The sequence below is a fragment of the Zootoca vivipara genome, chromosome 2 (genome assembly GCF_963506605.1).
Source record: "Zootoca vivipara chromosome 2, rZooViv1.1, whole genome shotgun sequence".
Classification (NCBI taxonomy): Eukaryota; Metazoa; Chordata; class Lepidosauria; order Squamata; family Lacertidae; genus Zootoca; species Zootoca vivipara.
The window spans coordinates 9,224,515-9,240,671 of record NC_083277.1 but is presented as its reverse complement, the minus strand read 5'-3'; the positions used below and the strand labels follow the sequence as shown (position 1 = coordinate 9,240,671).

The 16,157-nt window shown below is 46.9% G+C and overlaps 1 protein-coding gene across 2 annotated transcripts; it reads right to left on the bottom strand.

Annotated features, from left to right (window-relative positions):
• Positions 1 to 3,496: 3,496 nt before the first annotated feature.
• Positions 3,497 to 14,463, bottom strand: LOC118081244 (zinc finger and SCAN domain-containing protein 23-like). Of its 2 annotated transcripts, none has more exons than XM_035107625.2 (4): positions 14,386 to 14,463; positions 9,465 to 10,484; positions 6,303 to 6,402; positions 3,497 to 5,297 (listed from the first exon to the last, which is right to left on the bottom strand). In XM_035107625.2, exons 2-4 carry the CDS (start codon positions 10,320 to 10,322, stop codon positions 4,552 to 4,554), a joined length of 1,704 nt encoding a protein of 567 aa, XP_034963516.1. In that variant the 5' UTR covers positions 10,323 to 10,484; positions 14,386 to 14,463; the 3' UTR covers positions 3,497 to 4,551. The 2 variants fall into 2 exon arrangements, with proteins under 2 accessions (XP_034963516.1, XP_034963517.1); XM_035107626.2 differs by having other exon boundaries at positions 14,392 to 14,455.
• Positions 14,464 to 16,157: the final 1,694 nt, after the last annotated feature.

Sequence of the window (16,157 nt, the reverse complement as noted above, 5' to 3'; positions counted from 1 at the left end):
TGCTGTAAAAGGCCTGTTTTCAGTTGGTTGCTGTGGAATTTTGTGATGTCATCTGGTGGCGCGGCTTTGCAGGCAGCAGTGGTCGATCTGCCTTTCTGTTGGATGCTGCTGGAGTCTTCAGAGCTTCTGCTGGTGACTTCCAATTTGGGTGCCACTTTTTGAAGCCGCTTCAAGTCATCTTGCTGCCTTCTTGGAATTTATAAAAATAAATCCCTTTGCCTTTTACTTCTGCCTCTCTTATGAAAGGAGGCAAGGGCCCTCTCCCTGCTGCTCATCACCAGGTAGGTAGACTGCTTCTGGGCATGTAGGTTCCATAGGCACTCCATTGGCTGAGGCTGTTGAGAGTTGTAGTCCAAAACAAGTGGAGGGCACCAGGTTGGGGAAGGAGGCACTAATTTAATTAGCTCAGTGGTTCTATGGGCTGCTGTTGCCTTCATGCTTTGCTCGGAGGCTTCCCAAGAGGAATCTGCTTGGCCGCTCTTAGAAACAGGGTGCTGAACTTTACCATCTTAAAATTTTTAAAATCTATGTTGCAGCCCTACTTTTGAAATATCTTATAGCAGAGGGGGTGAGGGTTGGAATTGTACAAAGCAACTTTGTACATGTTGCTTTCCTTTTCTTTGCACCACATCTGTGAGGTTGAGACAGGAGACCTTGGCCTCTGGGCAGCTCAGGACCTCCAGACTTGTGCCCCATGGAGGTCACTATCGCAGCAGTTTGACTTCACCCCCAGAGGCACACTCCATTGTCTCTCGAGACAGGCGGATGCACATCTGTTATGGCTGAAGACAGGATGAATGGGTTAGGGAGAGGTGGATTCTGATCCTTCCCCCCCCCCCCTGTTGTGGACGGGATGAGAGGTGGGAGAGGGCAAAATACTTAATCTGCTCTGCAAGGTTTACTTACATGTCAGTATAAAAAGAGCTGTGCTGGTTCAAGTTTAAGATCGGTAAGAGCCCAGCATCCTGTTTTCACAGTTGCCAACTGGCTACATCTGGAAAGCAGGACGTGAGCACAACAGGACTCCCCACATGTGATTCCCAGGAACTGGTATTTGGGAGTATATACTGTATGGCCTCTGACAGTGGAGGGAGAACACAGGCATTGATAGGTACAGACTTATCCTCCCTAAATTTATCTAATCTTTTAAAGCCATCCACGTTTGCCGGCCATCCCTACATCTTACAATCATAGAATCAGAATCTTATTTTCATTATTATTATTTATTTATACCCCACCCATCTGGCTGGGTTTCCCCAGCCACTCTGGGTGGCTTCCAACAAATACCAAAATCGTACAGTCAGAAGGGACCCTGAGGGTCATCCAGTCCAGCCCCCTGCAATGCAATATTGTGGGAGCAAATGTGTGAAGAAGTTATTTCCTTCCTCTGAAGGCAGCCCTGTTTAGGGAAGTTTTTAATGTTTGATCTTTTATTATGTTTTTAATATCCTGTTAGAAGCCACCCAGAGTAGCTGGGGAGGCCCAGCCAAATCGGTGGGGTATAAGTACTGTATATTCCTGCGTATAAGACTACTTTTTAACCCAGGAAAATCTTAACGCCGGGTCGTATTTATTATACAGCGAGTATATCCCAAACTCTATATTTTAGCTGGAAAAGTTGGGGGTCGTCTTATACGCCCAGTCGTCTTATACGTCTTATATACGGGTATTATTATTATTACTATTATTATTATTATTAATCTCTCCGGACTCTTCCGACATTCGGCTTCAATGAATAAACCCACTGGGCTCTAGTATTAAGAGAAGGAAAGAAATAAGTTCTCTCTGCCTTTTCTGCCATGGAATGGTGATATATAGAAACGATCAGAAGCCTTCTGGTACATTCTAGTGTTTAAAAGTTCTCTGGTCTTTTAGAAGACATAGACAGCACAGATGTTTTGTGCACTGACTTGTGTTATCTCTGTCCAAGGCCGTTCACTCCCGGGATAAGCTGTATCAATTGTCCGCCGGGAGCATTTTCTCTCTCATTCTTTCACTCTACTGTTCTGTTTGTTTTACATTTTTGCATTTGTGTGGTGTGTTTTTTATGCAGAAACTGGATTTTGCTCTGCACAAGCCAAGATTTGCCGTGCCAGGGATCTGGTACTGAACGGTAAAAATAAACAGTAAACTTGTACTAATGTTTTTTCCTGCCTGCTGTGTCTTTTTGGAATCCCACGTTCCGCTACTCTGCTCCTTTACTGAACAAACAACAGCCAGGGGTATCCAGGGGCCTGGTACACTGTTTCCTGACATTCTCTCCAAGCCATGCACACATTTATGTATAATCATGCCTCTCTCTATCGGCCCTCCGCTCCTTATTTCTGCACTAAAAACCCCAGCCACAACAACCTTTCTTGTAGCGAAGTTCTGCCATCTTTGCTGCCCCTTTCTGCCTTTTTGTCCCAGATGCATTGATGTGGGCAGATCACAAGGCAGCCCTGGCTCCTCCTGTTTGCCACTGGTGCTGCTGCCTCTTCACTTTGGCTCTAATCTGCCCAATCACCCTGGAGGAGAGCAATAAGGCAGGTGTGGGGAACCGGTGGCTCTTCAGATGTTAGTGAACGACAACGCCCATCAGTCCCACGAGCACGAGCTATGGCCAGGGGTGATGAGAGCTGAGGTCCAGCAACATCTCCTAAATTTTGTATATTAGAATCGTAGAGTTGGAAGAGACCACAAGGGCCATCCAGTCCAACCCCCAGCTGAGCAGGAAACACCATCAAAGCATTCTTGACATATGCCTGTCAAGCCTCTGCTTAAAGACCTCCAAAGGAGACGACTCCACCACACTCCTTGGCAGCAAATTCCACTGCCGAACAGCTCTTACTGTCAGGAAGTTCTTCCTAATGTTTAGGTGGAATCTTCTTTCTTGTAGTTTGAATCCATTGCTCCGTGTCCGCTTCTCTGGAGCAGCAGAAAACAACCTTTCTCCCTCCTCTATATGACATCCTTTTATATATTTGAACATGGCTATCATATCACCCCTTAACCTTCTCTTCTCCAGGCTAAACATACCCAGCTGCCTAAGCCGTTCCTCATAAGGCATCGTTTCCAGGCTGCCCGGCATGTTTGAAGATGACATCTGAAGATGACCAGGTCACGAAGAGGTTCTCAGCAGGGAGGGAGCTGAGGGATAGCAGTGGGACTTATTGCAAGGATGTGGGCTTTGTGTCCAATAATGCCAATCCTGGGCACCAAACCTGGATCAGGAGCATGTGGTAGATGTATTGATAAATTTTTTTGACTGCAACCTATTCACCTAGAGCAGGTGTCCCCAAACTAAGGCCCGGGGGCTGGATGCGGCCCAATCGCCTTCTAAATCCGGCCTACAGACGATCCGGGAATCAGCATGTTTTTACATGAGCAGAATGTGTCCTTTTATTGAAAATGCATCTCTGGGTTAATTGTGGGGCATAGGAATTATTTCATATTTTTTTAAAAATACAGTCCGGCCCCCCCACAAGGTCTGAGGGACAGTAGACCGGCCCCCTGCTGAAAAAGTCTGCGGACCCCTGACCTAGAGGTATGTTCCTCCACCCCACCAAACCTTCATGGTTCTATATTCAGCACGGCATCCTTAAAAGAAGGTGGCAATGAGCAATATGCCTGAACCCATTACAAACATTTCCACAATAAAGTGCTTTCCTCTACTCAGTCAAAAAAAAAAGCCAACAACCACTCCCAACTTTATTTTGTGTGACAGGTGTTTCTGACCAGCTCTTTAGAGTCCCTGAGTTCGGATAGAAGACTGGAAAAAATCAATAGGGGAGAAAAACCCTGTAAATGGAAAAACAGGCAAGAAGGACTCAGGAGCAGGCCAGCCTCTTCTGCGCTGGGATTTCCAACATCAGGAGGCTGTTCTCTTCAGGGTGCAAGTTTGCTGGGTACCACTTTCTGTAAAATATTTTGTACATGGCACCCGCAGCTTAAGATGCAGCTGGCGAGCTGAAAGCTGCTGTGTGAAATTCAGTGTTCAGACATCACGTTTGGCCTCACTCACATTTTGGCTCTCCATCCCTCAACACCCCCCCCCACCCCCGAAACAACAACAACAAACTCTCAAAAACTACTTTTCTAGCATCCAATGTTTTCTTGGTTTTCCCTACCCAGTTATGCCAGCCTTACTCTTCCCTTCCCTTCGCTCTTATCAAAGTACAATTAGTGAGTTTCCCCAATTGATCAGAAACCATTCCATGACATCACAGCAGCTTTGACCTATCAGCCATTTCTAAGGTCGCATTCACACCATTTAAAGCTCTCTTACACTGCTTTTAAGTCATGGCTTCCTCCAAGGAATCCTGGGAAGTGTGGCTTGTTATGGGATGCTGCTGAGAGTGGTCAGGAAACAGCTAACAACTCCTGGCACCGAGCTTCAATTCCCTGCACCCTTAACAAACTACAGTTCCCAGGAATCTTTGAGGGAAGCCGCAGCTGTTCAAGCAATGTAAGATCACTTAACTTGATGGTGTGGCTGTGTGTAGCAAAAAAAGCTACTTTATGCCCAGAAAGGAGAGCCAACGCAGAGGTTTCCCCAAAAGTCCAGACGCGCTACAAATTCTCTCTCATGTGGACCTTCTTATGTTTTGTAAGAGCTGGCCTCTCCCTGAAGCTCCTCTCGCAGATCAAGCATTTGTAGGGTTTTTCTCCTGTGTGGATTCTGAGGTGCGCCATAAGCAACGCTGTGCGGGTGAAGCTTTTCCCGCAAACAGAGCAGGTGTACGGCTTCTCCCCAGTGTGGACTCGCCGGTGCACAATGAGGTTGGAGTGCTGGCTGAAGCCTTTCCCACAGTCGGAGCAGGTGTACGGCTTCTCCCCGGTGTGGGACCTCACGTGGTCAGTGAGAGCAGAGCTCCGGTGGAAGCTCTTCCCGCACTCCAGGCACTTGTAAGGTTTCTCGCCCAGGTGGATCTTCTCATGCTGGTGGAGCCCCGAGCTCCAAATGAAGCTTTTGTCGCAGTACGAGCACGAGTACGCTTTCTCGCCCGTGTGGATCCTCTGGTGCCCCAGCAGGCAGGAGCCCTGCGTGAAGCTTTTCCCACAGTCCAGGCACTTGTACGGTTTCTCGCCGGTGTGGATTCTCAGGTGTCTGTTAAGGTGGGAAATCTGATGGAATCGTTTCCCGCACTCGGAGCATTTGTGAGGCTTCAAGCCAGGGGGCGCGTCTTCGCGCTCAGCCACGTCTGGACTGGCACCAAAGTCCCTCCCGCAGTCTCGCAATGGATCCTCTTTCCTCGGGATTTCCTGGGGCAAAACTGCTGAGGCTTCCCTCTCTGGGAAATTATCTGCTGGAACATCTGCATCAATAAAAAGAAAAGAAAACAGAGCTGTTACAGTCAAATGGAAACGTGGGCAGGGTTCGAATCATGAGCAGCAGATTGAAAACAACAATACTGTAAGTGGAATACGATGAATGGCTGATGAAGATGATGGACTATGCCGAAATGGCAAAATTGACTGGGAAAATCAGAAACCAGGAAGAGAAGAATTTTAAGAAGGGATGGGAAAAAATTATAATGTACTTAAAAGAACACTGTAAAGAACTAAATACTTTGGCAGGATTTGAGCAATGCTTGTAATGTACAAAAAACCATGGAAAAAGTGATTACTGTTTTTTTAAAACAAATAATATAAGCAGTTGGGGGGGGGGAGATTGATAATGGCAACCATGGAAGGACGGAGGGAAGTCAAAAGATTCAGGGAATCCTAAATGAAGAGGTGAATGATTTGTTAGAATTTAAATTTGTTATGTAAAACTTAATAAAAATATATTTAAAAAAGAAAACAGCAATAAGTGGAAGAGAAGATAAATGTATTAGATTAAAGTATGTCATACAAAGCAGTAGGTATAAGACAGGGATATAACCATCATGGGAGTGAAGGTGGGAAGTCAAAATTTTACACTGTACACTGAAATAGAAATAAATTTGGAAATCAATAAAAAATTATGTCTTTAAAAAATAGAAGAAAAAGTTGTGTTTTAGCCAGATAGAGCATCAGGGGCAGGCCACACCCCGTTTCACGCCAACACCGTCGTGGCAATAAGAGTTTGTGCTGGCTCAGGTGGGCAGTGGGAGCTGCTGCTCTCTCTCTCTCTCTCTCTCTCCTTCCTCACATCACTTACATTTTATTCTTTTTTGCCATCATAGCAGCCGCAGGAACAGCAGCAGCTAGCGCTTCTCATCCCCTGCCTCCTGGCCTGGCTCTGAGAAAGGGTCAAGGTACGTGGGTCTTCCTTCAGAGCAAGGCATTCTGGGAAAGGTGGCAGCAGCGAAAGCCACTCAGGCGCCACAAACGCTTACCCTGCAAAGAAGCATCTCTGCTGATCTCCTGCTTGTCCGTTTTGAAGGTGCCTCTCGCTTTGGAAGAATACAGGCCCACCTCCGCCAGAAGCCCAGACACCTGGAACAACACAAAGGGCATAGCCAGGGGCAGAATATGGCAGTACCTCATTTTACGCTCAGATGACTTGTGTGAAACCAACAGTATATGTGTGTGAAAACTACAACTAATCCAGAATGCGGCAGCTAGACTGGTGACTGGGAGCGGCCGCCGAGACCACATAACACCGGTCCTGAAAGACCTACATTGGCTCCCAGTACGTTTCCGAGCACAATTCAAAGTGTTGGTGCTGACCTTTAAAGCCCTAAACGGCCTCGGTCCGGTATACCTGAAGGAGCGTCTCCACCCCCATCGTTCTGCCCGGACACTGAGGTCCAGCGCCGAGGGCCTTCTGGCGGTTCCCTCCCTGCGAGAAGTGCGGTTACAGGGAACCAGGCAGAGGGCCTTCTCGGTAGTGGCACCCACCCTGTGGAATGCCCTCCCACTAGAGGTCAAAGAGAACAACAATTACCAGACCTTTAGAAGGCATCTCAAGGCAGCCCTGTTTAGGGAAGCGTTTAATGTTTGATGGATTTCTGTATTTTAATGTTTGATGGATTTCTGTATTTTAGAATTTCTGTTTTGTTGGAAGCCGCCCAGAGTGGCTGGGGGAACCCGGCCAGATGGGCGGGGTATAAATAATAAATTATTATTATTATTATTATTAAACCTTCAGCCAAAGGCTGAAACTGTGCAACTCGAGGGAACTGGGTGCGAAAAGAGATTTTAAGCTTGGTTCTCAGGTAAGGCCTGCTAGGCACATTGGCTCTGGGATTGCTGGGGATGCTCCCGCAAGATCTTGCGGGAAGTCGAGTTGTCCCAGAGCTGGTATGCTGAGAGGGCCCTGCCTCGTAAGGAAGGCTGAGAGTTTAAAACAGGGGTCAGCAAACTTTTTCAGCAGGGGGCCGGTCCACTGTCCCTCAGACCTTGTGGGGGGCCGGACTATATTTTGGAAAAAAAATATGAACGAATTCCTATGCCCCACAAATAACCCAGAGATGCATTTTAAATAAAAGGACACATTCTACTCATGTAAAAACATGCTGATTCCCAGACCGTCCACGGGCCAGATTTAGAAGGCGATTGGGCCGTATCCGGCCCCCAGGCCTTAGTTTGGAGCCGTTGGTTTACAAGCTCTTTTCGCAACAGTAACCACAAATGGACCTGGTGCAAAAAAGAGCTTTTCAGCTCTCAGTCTTGCTTGCTGGGCAACTCCCTCCCGGCTTGACCTGTTAGGAGCGCAGAGGCTCTGGGAGCGTTGAGGGTGCTCTCTGTTTCCCTCACTACACCAGCTGCGTATGGAAATATTTTGTATATTTTCATGTACACACATAGATAGCTCTTGGAACTGAACCCCTGAGAAAGATGAGGTATTGCCGTAATCACAAATGGATAACAGCAACGCATTACACTTGGGATCTACCTTCAGTTGTTCTGAAATAGGCCATCGAGATTGGTAACTGGGGGTTGGCAAATACAATCCCCCCTTGGTATGCTACGGTAGTTTCAGCTGTTTGTGGACCAGGATAGCTTGGCCTCAGGAATCCTCTCTCTCTTGCACTTCATTCTTTATAAACAATACATCCAAACTGCTTGCAACACCAAAAACACAAAAGTATTACAAACAGCCCACCACCAATTCCAAACAAGACAAAATATCTTGAAAAGAAAACAATAAGAGTAAATTTCTTCTCCGCCTGATGACTTCCGACCTCCTCTGCGTGGTTCTTTTAGTTCCTTGTTAACTGCACCTGTTTTTCAATAAACTTAAACAATATTACATGTTGTTTATATTCTTTTTAACTTGAGTTATTACAGGAGTTAATCAAAGCATATTAAAGATTTGATGTGGGGACGATGTTCTTTTAGTTATCGTTTTGGGATGTTCCATTCTTTTTTAAACTTTTGGGTCGATTGGTCCCTGACCTTTTCTGTCATAATCACGAATTCTATGTACTCAAATAGTTTAACCTGCCACTCCTTTTTAGTTGGCAAATACACCCCCCCCCCGGTTTGCTAGTTTCATTTGTTTGTGGACTAGGATAGCTTGGCCTCAGGAATCCGCACGCTCTCAACACTCACATGGCTGGATTGGTTAAAACTGTGCCACGTGCGCCCACAAGAGGTAATACTAGCCACCAACCTGGAGCCACAACACTTCCCAGAGCTAATACCTGAGCTGAGCTACGGAACTCCTTGCCACAAGGGCTGTGTAGGTTTAGAGCACACTTGAAGCACACTTCCTCCTCAAAGGAGCCTGGGAACTGTCGCTTGAAGCTCTGCGAGTGGTAAATATCGTAATTTTTTTCAGTCTATAAGACGCCCCCATGTATATTTTTGGAGACTCAAATTTAAGAAAATTGGTGTTGGGGGAGGGAGGGAGAGATATATCTGTGTATAAGACTCCCCCCCATTTTTTTGACATTTTAAAGGGGAAAAACCTAGTCTTATACAAGGAAAAATGTGGTAATTCCCACCACAAACTACAGTTCCCATGATTCTTCATAAAGGGGGCAGGGGGATGTGCTGTGAATGTGTGTACACGGCAAAGGAAGATAGCTCTTCCTTCCAAATTGCAAAGAGGAATTAATAATATCATCATAATAATTTATTATTTATACCCCACCCATCTGGCTGGGTTTCCCCAGCCACTCTGGGCGGCTTCCAACAGAAATATTAAAATACACTAATTTCTTAAAGATTAAAAGCTTCCCTAAACAGGGCTGCCTTCAGATGTCCTCTAAAAGTCTGGTAGTTGTATTTCTTTTTGACATCTGGTGGGAGGGCGTTCCACAGGGCGGGTGCCACTAGAATTGGCAAGCAGGGATTAGTAAGAGAAAATGATCCGATTCCTTCCCCGCTGATTATACCCAACTCTGCCTCCATCCGCCATCATTTATTTCTGAGCTCTATCTCAGAAATCTCCAGGCCCATCAACTGGGGCCTGGGAGTAGAACATTTGAAAAATCCTAGTCTAGGTAACAGACAATTTAGATTTGGAGCAGAAGGGAAGTCCGGGCAGGGGAAAATGAGAAGAGGGGAAGTCGCAGGGATGCAGAGGCAGAGGAAAGGCTGACCCATACCACTTTCTCCATATGTTGCAAAGGCAACAGCGCCGCGAAACCCTTCTCTCCTGCTCCGAGAGGCTGGGAGACTTCACCGCCTGCCCCCAGGGGCTCCTCTTCCTGCCTCAGCATGAAGTCCTCTGCCAGGGCCACCGCCTGGGCGCAGCTCCCCGGGTCGCGATCCTTCACCCAGCTCTGCACTTCCGGGGGCAGGACGGCCAGGAACTGCTCCAGGATCAGCAGCTCCAGGATCTGCTCCTTGGTGCGCCTCTCTGGCTTCAGCCACTGGTAGCACAGGAACCAGAGGCGGCTGCAGACCTCACGGGGGCCCTCGGCCTCCCGGTAGCCAAAGTGCCGGAACCGCCGGCGGCACTTCTCCGTGTCGACGGCCTCTTCATCCGGGGACGCCTTCTCCTCGACTTTCCCGCAGGCTGCCTCACCTTCGGCTAGCGGCCCACCACCCGCCCCTTGAACGTCTCTGCCGGGGCCAGGCCACGGCTGGGCCACCCGCTCTCCTCCGGGTCGGCCACCAGCATGGAAAGGAGAGGGCGAAGCCTCAGCATGGCCCCAGGGGGAGGGCGCGCCCCCCCAGATTGTGTGAAAGGGACGCGGCTCCCTTGGGAAATCCTGCCACCGAGGCTCCCACTGCTGTGCCAAACCTTCGTCGGCTTCCTCTTTGATGTGCGGGGACGTCATTATTTTGGAAAGTTCGCCGGCGCCACCGGTTGGGATGCTGGGAGACGTTTCACTCCTTCCCTCCAATTCTTCCTCCGGTTTGGGGCTCAGGAGTCCACACTGCAACATCTCCTCCCCTGGCCGTAGCCCAGCTTGGAACCCGGGAACCAGATCTCCCAGAATCCCTTGCTCGGCGGCCATTTTTCTAGGGAGCAGCCTTCTCCTTAGGCCAAGGTTTTACTCCAATTCGCCTCTCTCTCTCACACACAAACAAACAAGAAGCTCTTGGGGGTGTATCTTCTTTCTGAATTGACTTGGGTTCTTGTCCCAGGCTAGCCCCAGCAGCAGAATCCACAAGGGTCTCTGAAATATATAATTGAGGGGTTTAGGTATTTATTTCTCAGCTGGTAACAATAGAGGTTGGTTCAACAGGCGTCCTCTTAAGGAATACAAATATACACAGGAATGACGGAGAGCACATAAAACTCAGAACCTTTGGGGGTAATTTTATTTTGATTCTAGACATCCCAGTTCCTGCCAGACCATGCCTCACTTTCAAGCCTATTTCTTCAGGGTCATAAGGGACCGGAATTTGGTTCCCCACTCCACCGCAAGAAATGAAAGCTGAAAATCCTAAGTTCTGCCACCGACAGCAAGTTCCGGGCTCATGCAGAATACCATATGGAACGTCAACACAGCAAACATTTACATTCTCCCCCTCATTACTTTTTTAAATAAAAAAATGAATTTATTTTATGTTTGCTAAATTCCCAAATATTTCATAATTCAGGCACAGAACGAGGAAGAAATCAGGAGTTTGATTACTTTTCGAGGAAAGCTATAGATATTCTAATGCTCTGTTTCTGAACCGTACCATTAGCACCCTGGGCAGGACTTAAATACATTTGTTACATATCATAATATCAAAAAAATCCAGGCTGTCTTTTATTTTATTTTATATTTTATATTATTTTATTTAAAACAAATTACAGTACCTGAACAAAGAAAGCTATCATGTTAACAGGAAGAGTGCTAGCCATGTGCAGCTTAAAAAAAAATATTTAGATGGAGGTGCATTTAATTGTCTGAAGCACCACTGCAATTGGAGGTAGTACAGTATTGTTCAGACTAGTGACCGGAGCCCCTGCACCTTTAAGACTTGTATAGCAGAATGAATTTCATCCAAAACCTACATCTGTGGGCATGCCCTCTGTTATAAGAGACAAAAGGAAAAGAGGTTGGGGAACAGTAGCAGAACAGAACAAGGGGGTTTGTTTTCATGGGTGTTGCAGACGCCTAGATGAGAATCCTATCCTTTCTCTAGGGACGGATGTCCCAAAGTGGATGATTAAACTGTTTGTGTATGGAGCAACAGCAGCCAGAATCCTATATGCGCAGAAATGGAAGGAAGGGGGAGTTCGGACCAAGGAAGAGTGGATCTTAAAACTAATGGATTGTGTGGAAATGGCAAAAATTGACAGCAAGAGTTAAGAGGTCAAAACGAGGAAGTACTACAGCCAAATGAAATCGAGAGCAGGCTCCGAAATCCAAGCAGAGGGAGGGAAATGAAAACAGTGATGCCTTTTAATGTTGTTTTAAGGCCCGGACAGCTCAGTTTGGTTAGAGCCTGGTGCTGATAACGCCAATGTTGCAGGTTTGATCCCCATATGGGCAGCAGCATATTCCTGCATTGCAAGAGGGTTGGGCTTAGGTGATCTGCCCTCCAGCTCTACAACCAGGCAGAGGGCCTTCTCGGTAGTGGCGCCCGCCCTGTGGCACGCCCTCCGATCAGATGTCAAGGAAATAAACAACTGACTTTTAGAAGACACCTGAAGGCAGCCCTGTTTAGGGAAGTTTTTAATGTTTGATGTTTTATGGTTGGGGAAACCCAGTCGGAGGGGCAGGGCATAAATAAATAAATAATATTCTATGATTTCTCGTGAATTTATCATGGTATAATGTGTTTCTGTTTTTCAACATGCCACTTGGAGATCTTGGTAAGAAGCAACTAATAAATCACAGAATCCCCACAGAATCATAGAGATAGAAGGGACCTCTTGGATCATCTAGTCCAACCCCCTGCAAGGCAGGAATATGCAGCAGTCCCATACGGGGATTGAACCTGCAACCTTGGCATTATCAGCATCACACTCTAAGGAACTGAGCTATTCTAGGCCCTCCTGGAAATAACAACAACAATGTCACAAGCAAAGCACTAGAGCAGGCATGTCCAACAGGTAGATCGTGATCTACCGGTAGATCACTGGTAGATTATTGGCTCCCCCCAAAGAAGTTGAACAACTGTGGCTCCCCTAAAAAAAGCTCAACATTTTACCTCCACCCTGAAAAAAACTCAACAACTTTGACCAACCTGAACCCCCCCAAATGGGCCTTTCTCCTTCCGAAAAAAGCTCAACAACTTTGACCTGAACCCCCCCAAAGGGGGTAGATCACTGCCAGTTTTTAACTCTGTGAGTAGATCGCAGTCTCTTGGGAGTTGGCCACCCCTGCACTAGAGTATATCAAACTGTACAAGGATATGGGAGACACACACACACAAAAAAAAAAGATCTAAAAGAACTATGGTAGCTATATCCCAGAAACATCGTGACGAACAGAGTCAACACTACTGGTCTAACTAGCTCAGTGCTGACTACCCTGATTTGCAGCTGCTCTCCAGGGTTTCAAAATGGGAACCTAGAAATGTCACCAGAGGTAGAGCCAGGAATTTTCTGCCGTGGCTCATGGCCTTTCCTGATCCCAGGGCATGAATTGTAAGAGAGTAAAAAAGCAGAGCAGATTCCAAAACGACACGTACGACTCAGATGCAGCCAACTTCACTAGAAAAATTTACTAAGGCAAATTCACATAACAAGATCCAGATCCCTGGATAGGAAAAAAAAACTCTTTAAAATCCAGTTGCAGTAAGACTTAACAGTAAAAACGGAAACCTTAAACTTAACGTACTTCTGTACAATGCACTCAATGAGTGAAACAAACTGAAGAGAAGAGATATAGGTGGAACGAAGGGAAGTGAGAAACCAGTCATTCCCAGCCTGTATATTAATAATAGACAGTTGAAAACATCTTGGCCTTGAGAAACGTGATAAGGTTCACAGCCAAAATAGCATCTGTGTGCTTCTTAGCAGAATGGAAATTTGCAAGCCAGCTAGAAACTTCCAGCTTGTGCCACATGCAGAGAACATACCAGGAACTTTTGCTTGAATCGATAGAGAAATGGTTTCTATACTTTATACAAATGGCTTCTATTTGAATCAATAAACTACTGTATAAATGTTTCTGTACCTTAGAAATGCTATACCTGACATCTTCTGCATGCATAGCCAATGCTCTGCCACTGAGCTAGGGTTCCCTCCCTTCAAGATAAAGTAAGTTTCTAGTCCTCATGGGCAGCTGTTTAAACAGGACTCCTTGTGGGGAGTCAGACCAGGGTGGTCTACAGTGACAGGCAGAGGCTCTCTTCAAAAGGCATCAAGAAACATGTGTGTGTTCCAGATCCAATTTAGCACCCCAAAAATGTTTGCCTTTTTTCCCTTCTAAAGGGGCAGGGGGCCTCTCCCACGTCACCTGCCCTCCTTTGGCACAGATTTAACACCCGTTGGTCCCAACAGAGAACACGAACATCACAATCCTATCCAGGCTTTCTCAGGAGCAAGCCGTGCCATTTCCAACAGAGCTTGCTCACAGGTGTGTATAGGATTCTTGCAGTCTAAGATTCTCATTCCCAAATGGCATGTGTCATTTGCTGCTATTAATAAAATTATTTCTAAATCAACATATCAGGTGGCCGGCAACAAAGCATGAAAACACAGCCAGCTCAATGGGAATGGCATAAAATGATATATATTGTAATGTAGAATGAGTCCTAAAGAACAGAGAATCCTGGCTATAAAACAAAAGGGGTGTGTGGAAACAATAGCGATCAAACGGAGGGGATTTTAATCCCACCTTCCCCATCAGCTGTTACGGCATGGCTTAAAAGCACAGGAAAATATTTGCAAACTTGAAAGCAACTAGGTAAATTCCCATGAGGTTGCAGTGAGAGCTTTGAGAGAACCTAATTCATTTTGTAACGCTTGGATTGCAAACAGCAGAGCAATTTAATTATTATAATTATTATAATAATCATTTTAATTATTATTTTAAAAGGTGACACAATCCTACGAATGGGCCAGTGCAAATTATCCCCTTTGGAATTTATTTGTTCCAACTGAAAGGTCCTATTCCAGCCTTTCAAACTCACCCCCACCTCAGGACTGCAGCAAGGAAAACACAACAATAGCTCCACAGCACAAGCTTAGCTAGGAGCTGGAGGGGGAAGGGACTTTGCAGTATTTACAGTCCGCCCCCTCCTCCTTTTCAAATTTCTTGGCTTCTCTGGGAATCAGTGCTCTGTGGTTTTAACCCTTTTAAAAGGCCACCATTGGAAGCAAAAAAGAGAGAAATGGTTATGAGCACTGCTGGGAGCCCGACAGGCAGCAGGTGGCGCCGGAGAGCCGATGACCAGCGGAGCCAACCAATTCTTCCCTGCCCAGTTTTTGCAAAGGCAACGCTGGGGAAGAGGAGGAGATCGCTGGCATGGGGCTGGCGGAGGGCAGCCTGAGGTTGATGATGGGTTGCCCTAGTGGGCCAACCTCCATTGTTGGGGCATCTGATCTGAGCAGAACTGCAGATTCACTGTTTCAGAGTCAGCGAGGAGTTCATAGAATCATTGTTCATTGTACGGTTGGAAGGGGATCCGAGGGTCATCTAGTCCAACCCCCCGCAATGCAGGAATCTCAACTAAAGCATCCATGGGTCAATCATCAGCACATCGCCATCTTGGGGCTGGGAATGCCCCCCAACTCTCACCCTGGAGAGGAGCTGCCAGTCAGTGCATGTAGACAAAGCTGAAGACAAGCAGGTGGGCCAGCAATTGTGCGGCTCAAGGTAACAGCAGCTTCCTATTCCAAGGGAAACGTGTCTGTGCAGCTTGGGAGGTGCAGGTAGGGTTAAAGCGAGAGAGAGCTGGTTTCCAGAGAGCCCTGTGGGAATTTGACAAAGGTGGGGAGGGGGGTGGGTCCTTTTCCTGCTCCTCCCGCACCTTAGGGTGCATCTCTTGCCTTTTGACTTTCCTAGGCTGGTGCATTTTGGAGAGTGACTTGGGATTTCTGCTGCAAGGATGAGTTTAAAAGGGGGGCTTTTGCTGCGTGTTGCATGCAGATTGCATGGCACATCTATTGCATCCTTCCCAACTTCTATCAAGGTCAGAGGAAGAGGGCAGAGTGGCTGATCTTAGCACAGCAGCTCCTTCCCCAGAGCATTGCAGACCAGAGGCAGTGTGGTGTAGTGGTTGCAGCAGGAAAGGGAAACATCTGAGGTGGCCTCCCTGGTGCTTCTGTGTTTCAACACTGTTGGGAGACAGAGAGGCAGGAATTGTTGTTGTTGTTTAGTCGTGTCCGACTCTTCGTGACCCCATGGACCATAGCATGCCAGGCACTCCTGTCTTGCACTGCCTCCTGCAGTTTGGTCAAACTCATGTTCGTAGCTTCAAGAACACTGTCCAACCATCTCGTCCTCTGTCGTCCCCTTCTCCTAGTGCCCTCAATCTTTCCCAACATCAGGGTCTTTTTTAGGGAGTCTTCTCTTCTCATGATGTGGCCAAAGTATTGGAGCCTCAGCTTCAGGATCTGTCCTTCCAGTGAGCACTCAGGGCTGATTTCCTTCAGAATGGATAGGTTTGATTTTCTAGCAGTCCATGGGACTCTCAAGAGTCTCCTCCAGCACCATAATTCAAAAGCATCAATTCTTCGGCGATCAGCCTTCTTTATGGTCCAGCTCTCACTTCCATACATCACTACTGGGAAAACTATACGGACCTTTGTACGCAAGGTGATGAAAATCCTACCTTTGTGTGGTCGGGTTGCTTCTACACCCAGCATCCAGACAGCTAACCCTCTGAGTTCCTGGAGCCAAGTCATAGTCTTCCATTTTTCCTTCCACAGGGGAAGGGGAGAATATGGAACATTCCATGTT

Coding starts and splice junctions, on each gene's coding strand:
- LOC118081244 (XM_035107625.2), bottom strand. CDS start 10,322: ATGGCCGCCGAGCAAGGGATTCTGGGAGATCTGGTTCCCGGGTTCCAA. Junction 6,403..9,464: donor TGCAACATATGGAGAAAGTG/GTATGGGTCAGC, acceptor GTGTTGTTCCAG/GTGTCTGGGCTTCTGGCGGA. Junction 5,298..6,302: donor CAGAGATGCTTCTTTGCAGG/GTAAGCGTTTGT, acceptor TTATTGATGCAG/ATGTTCCAGCAGATAATTTC.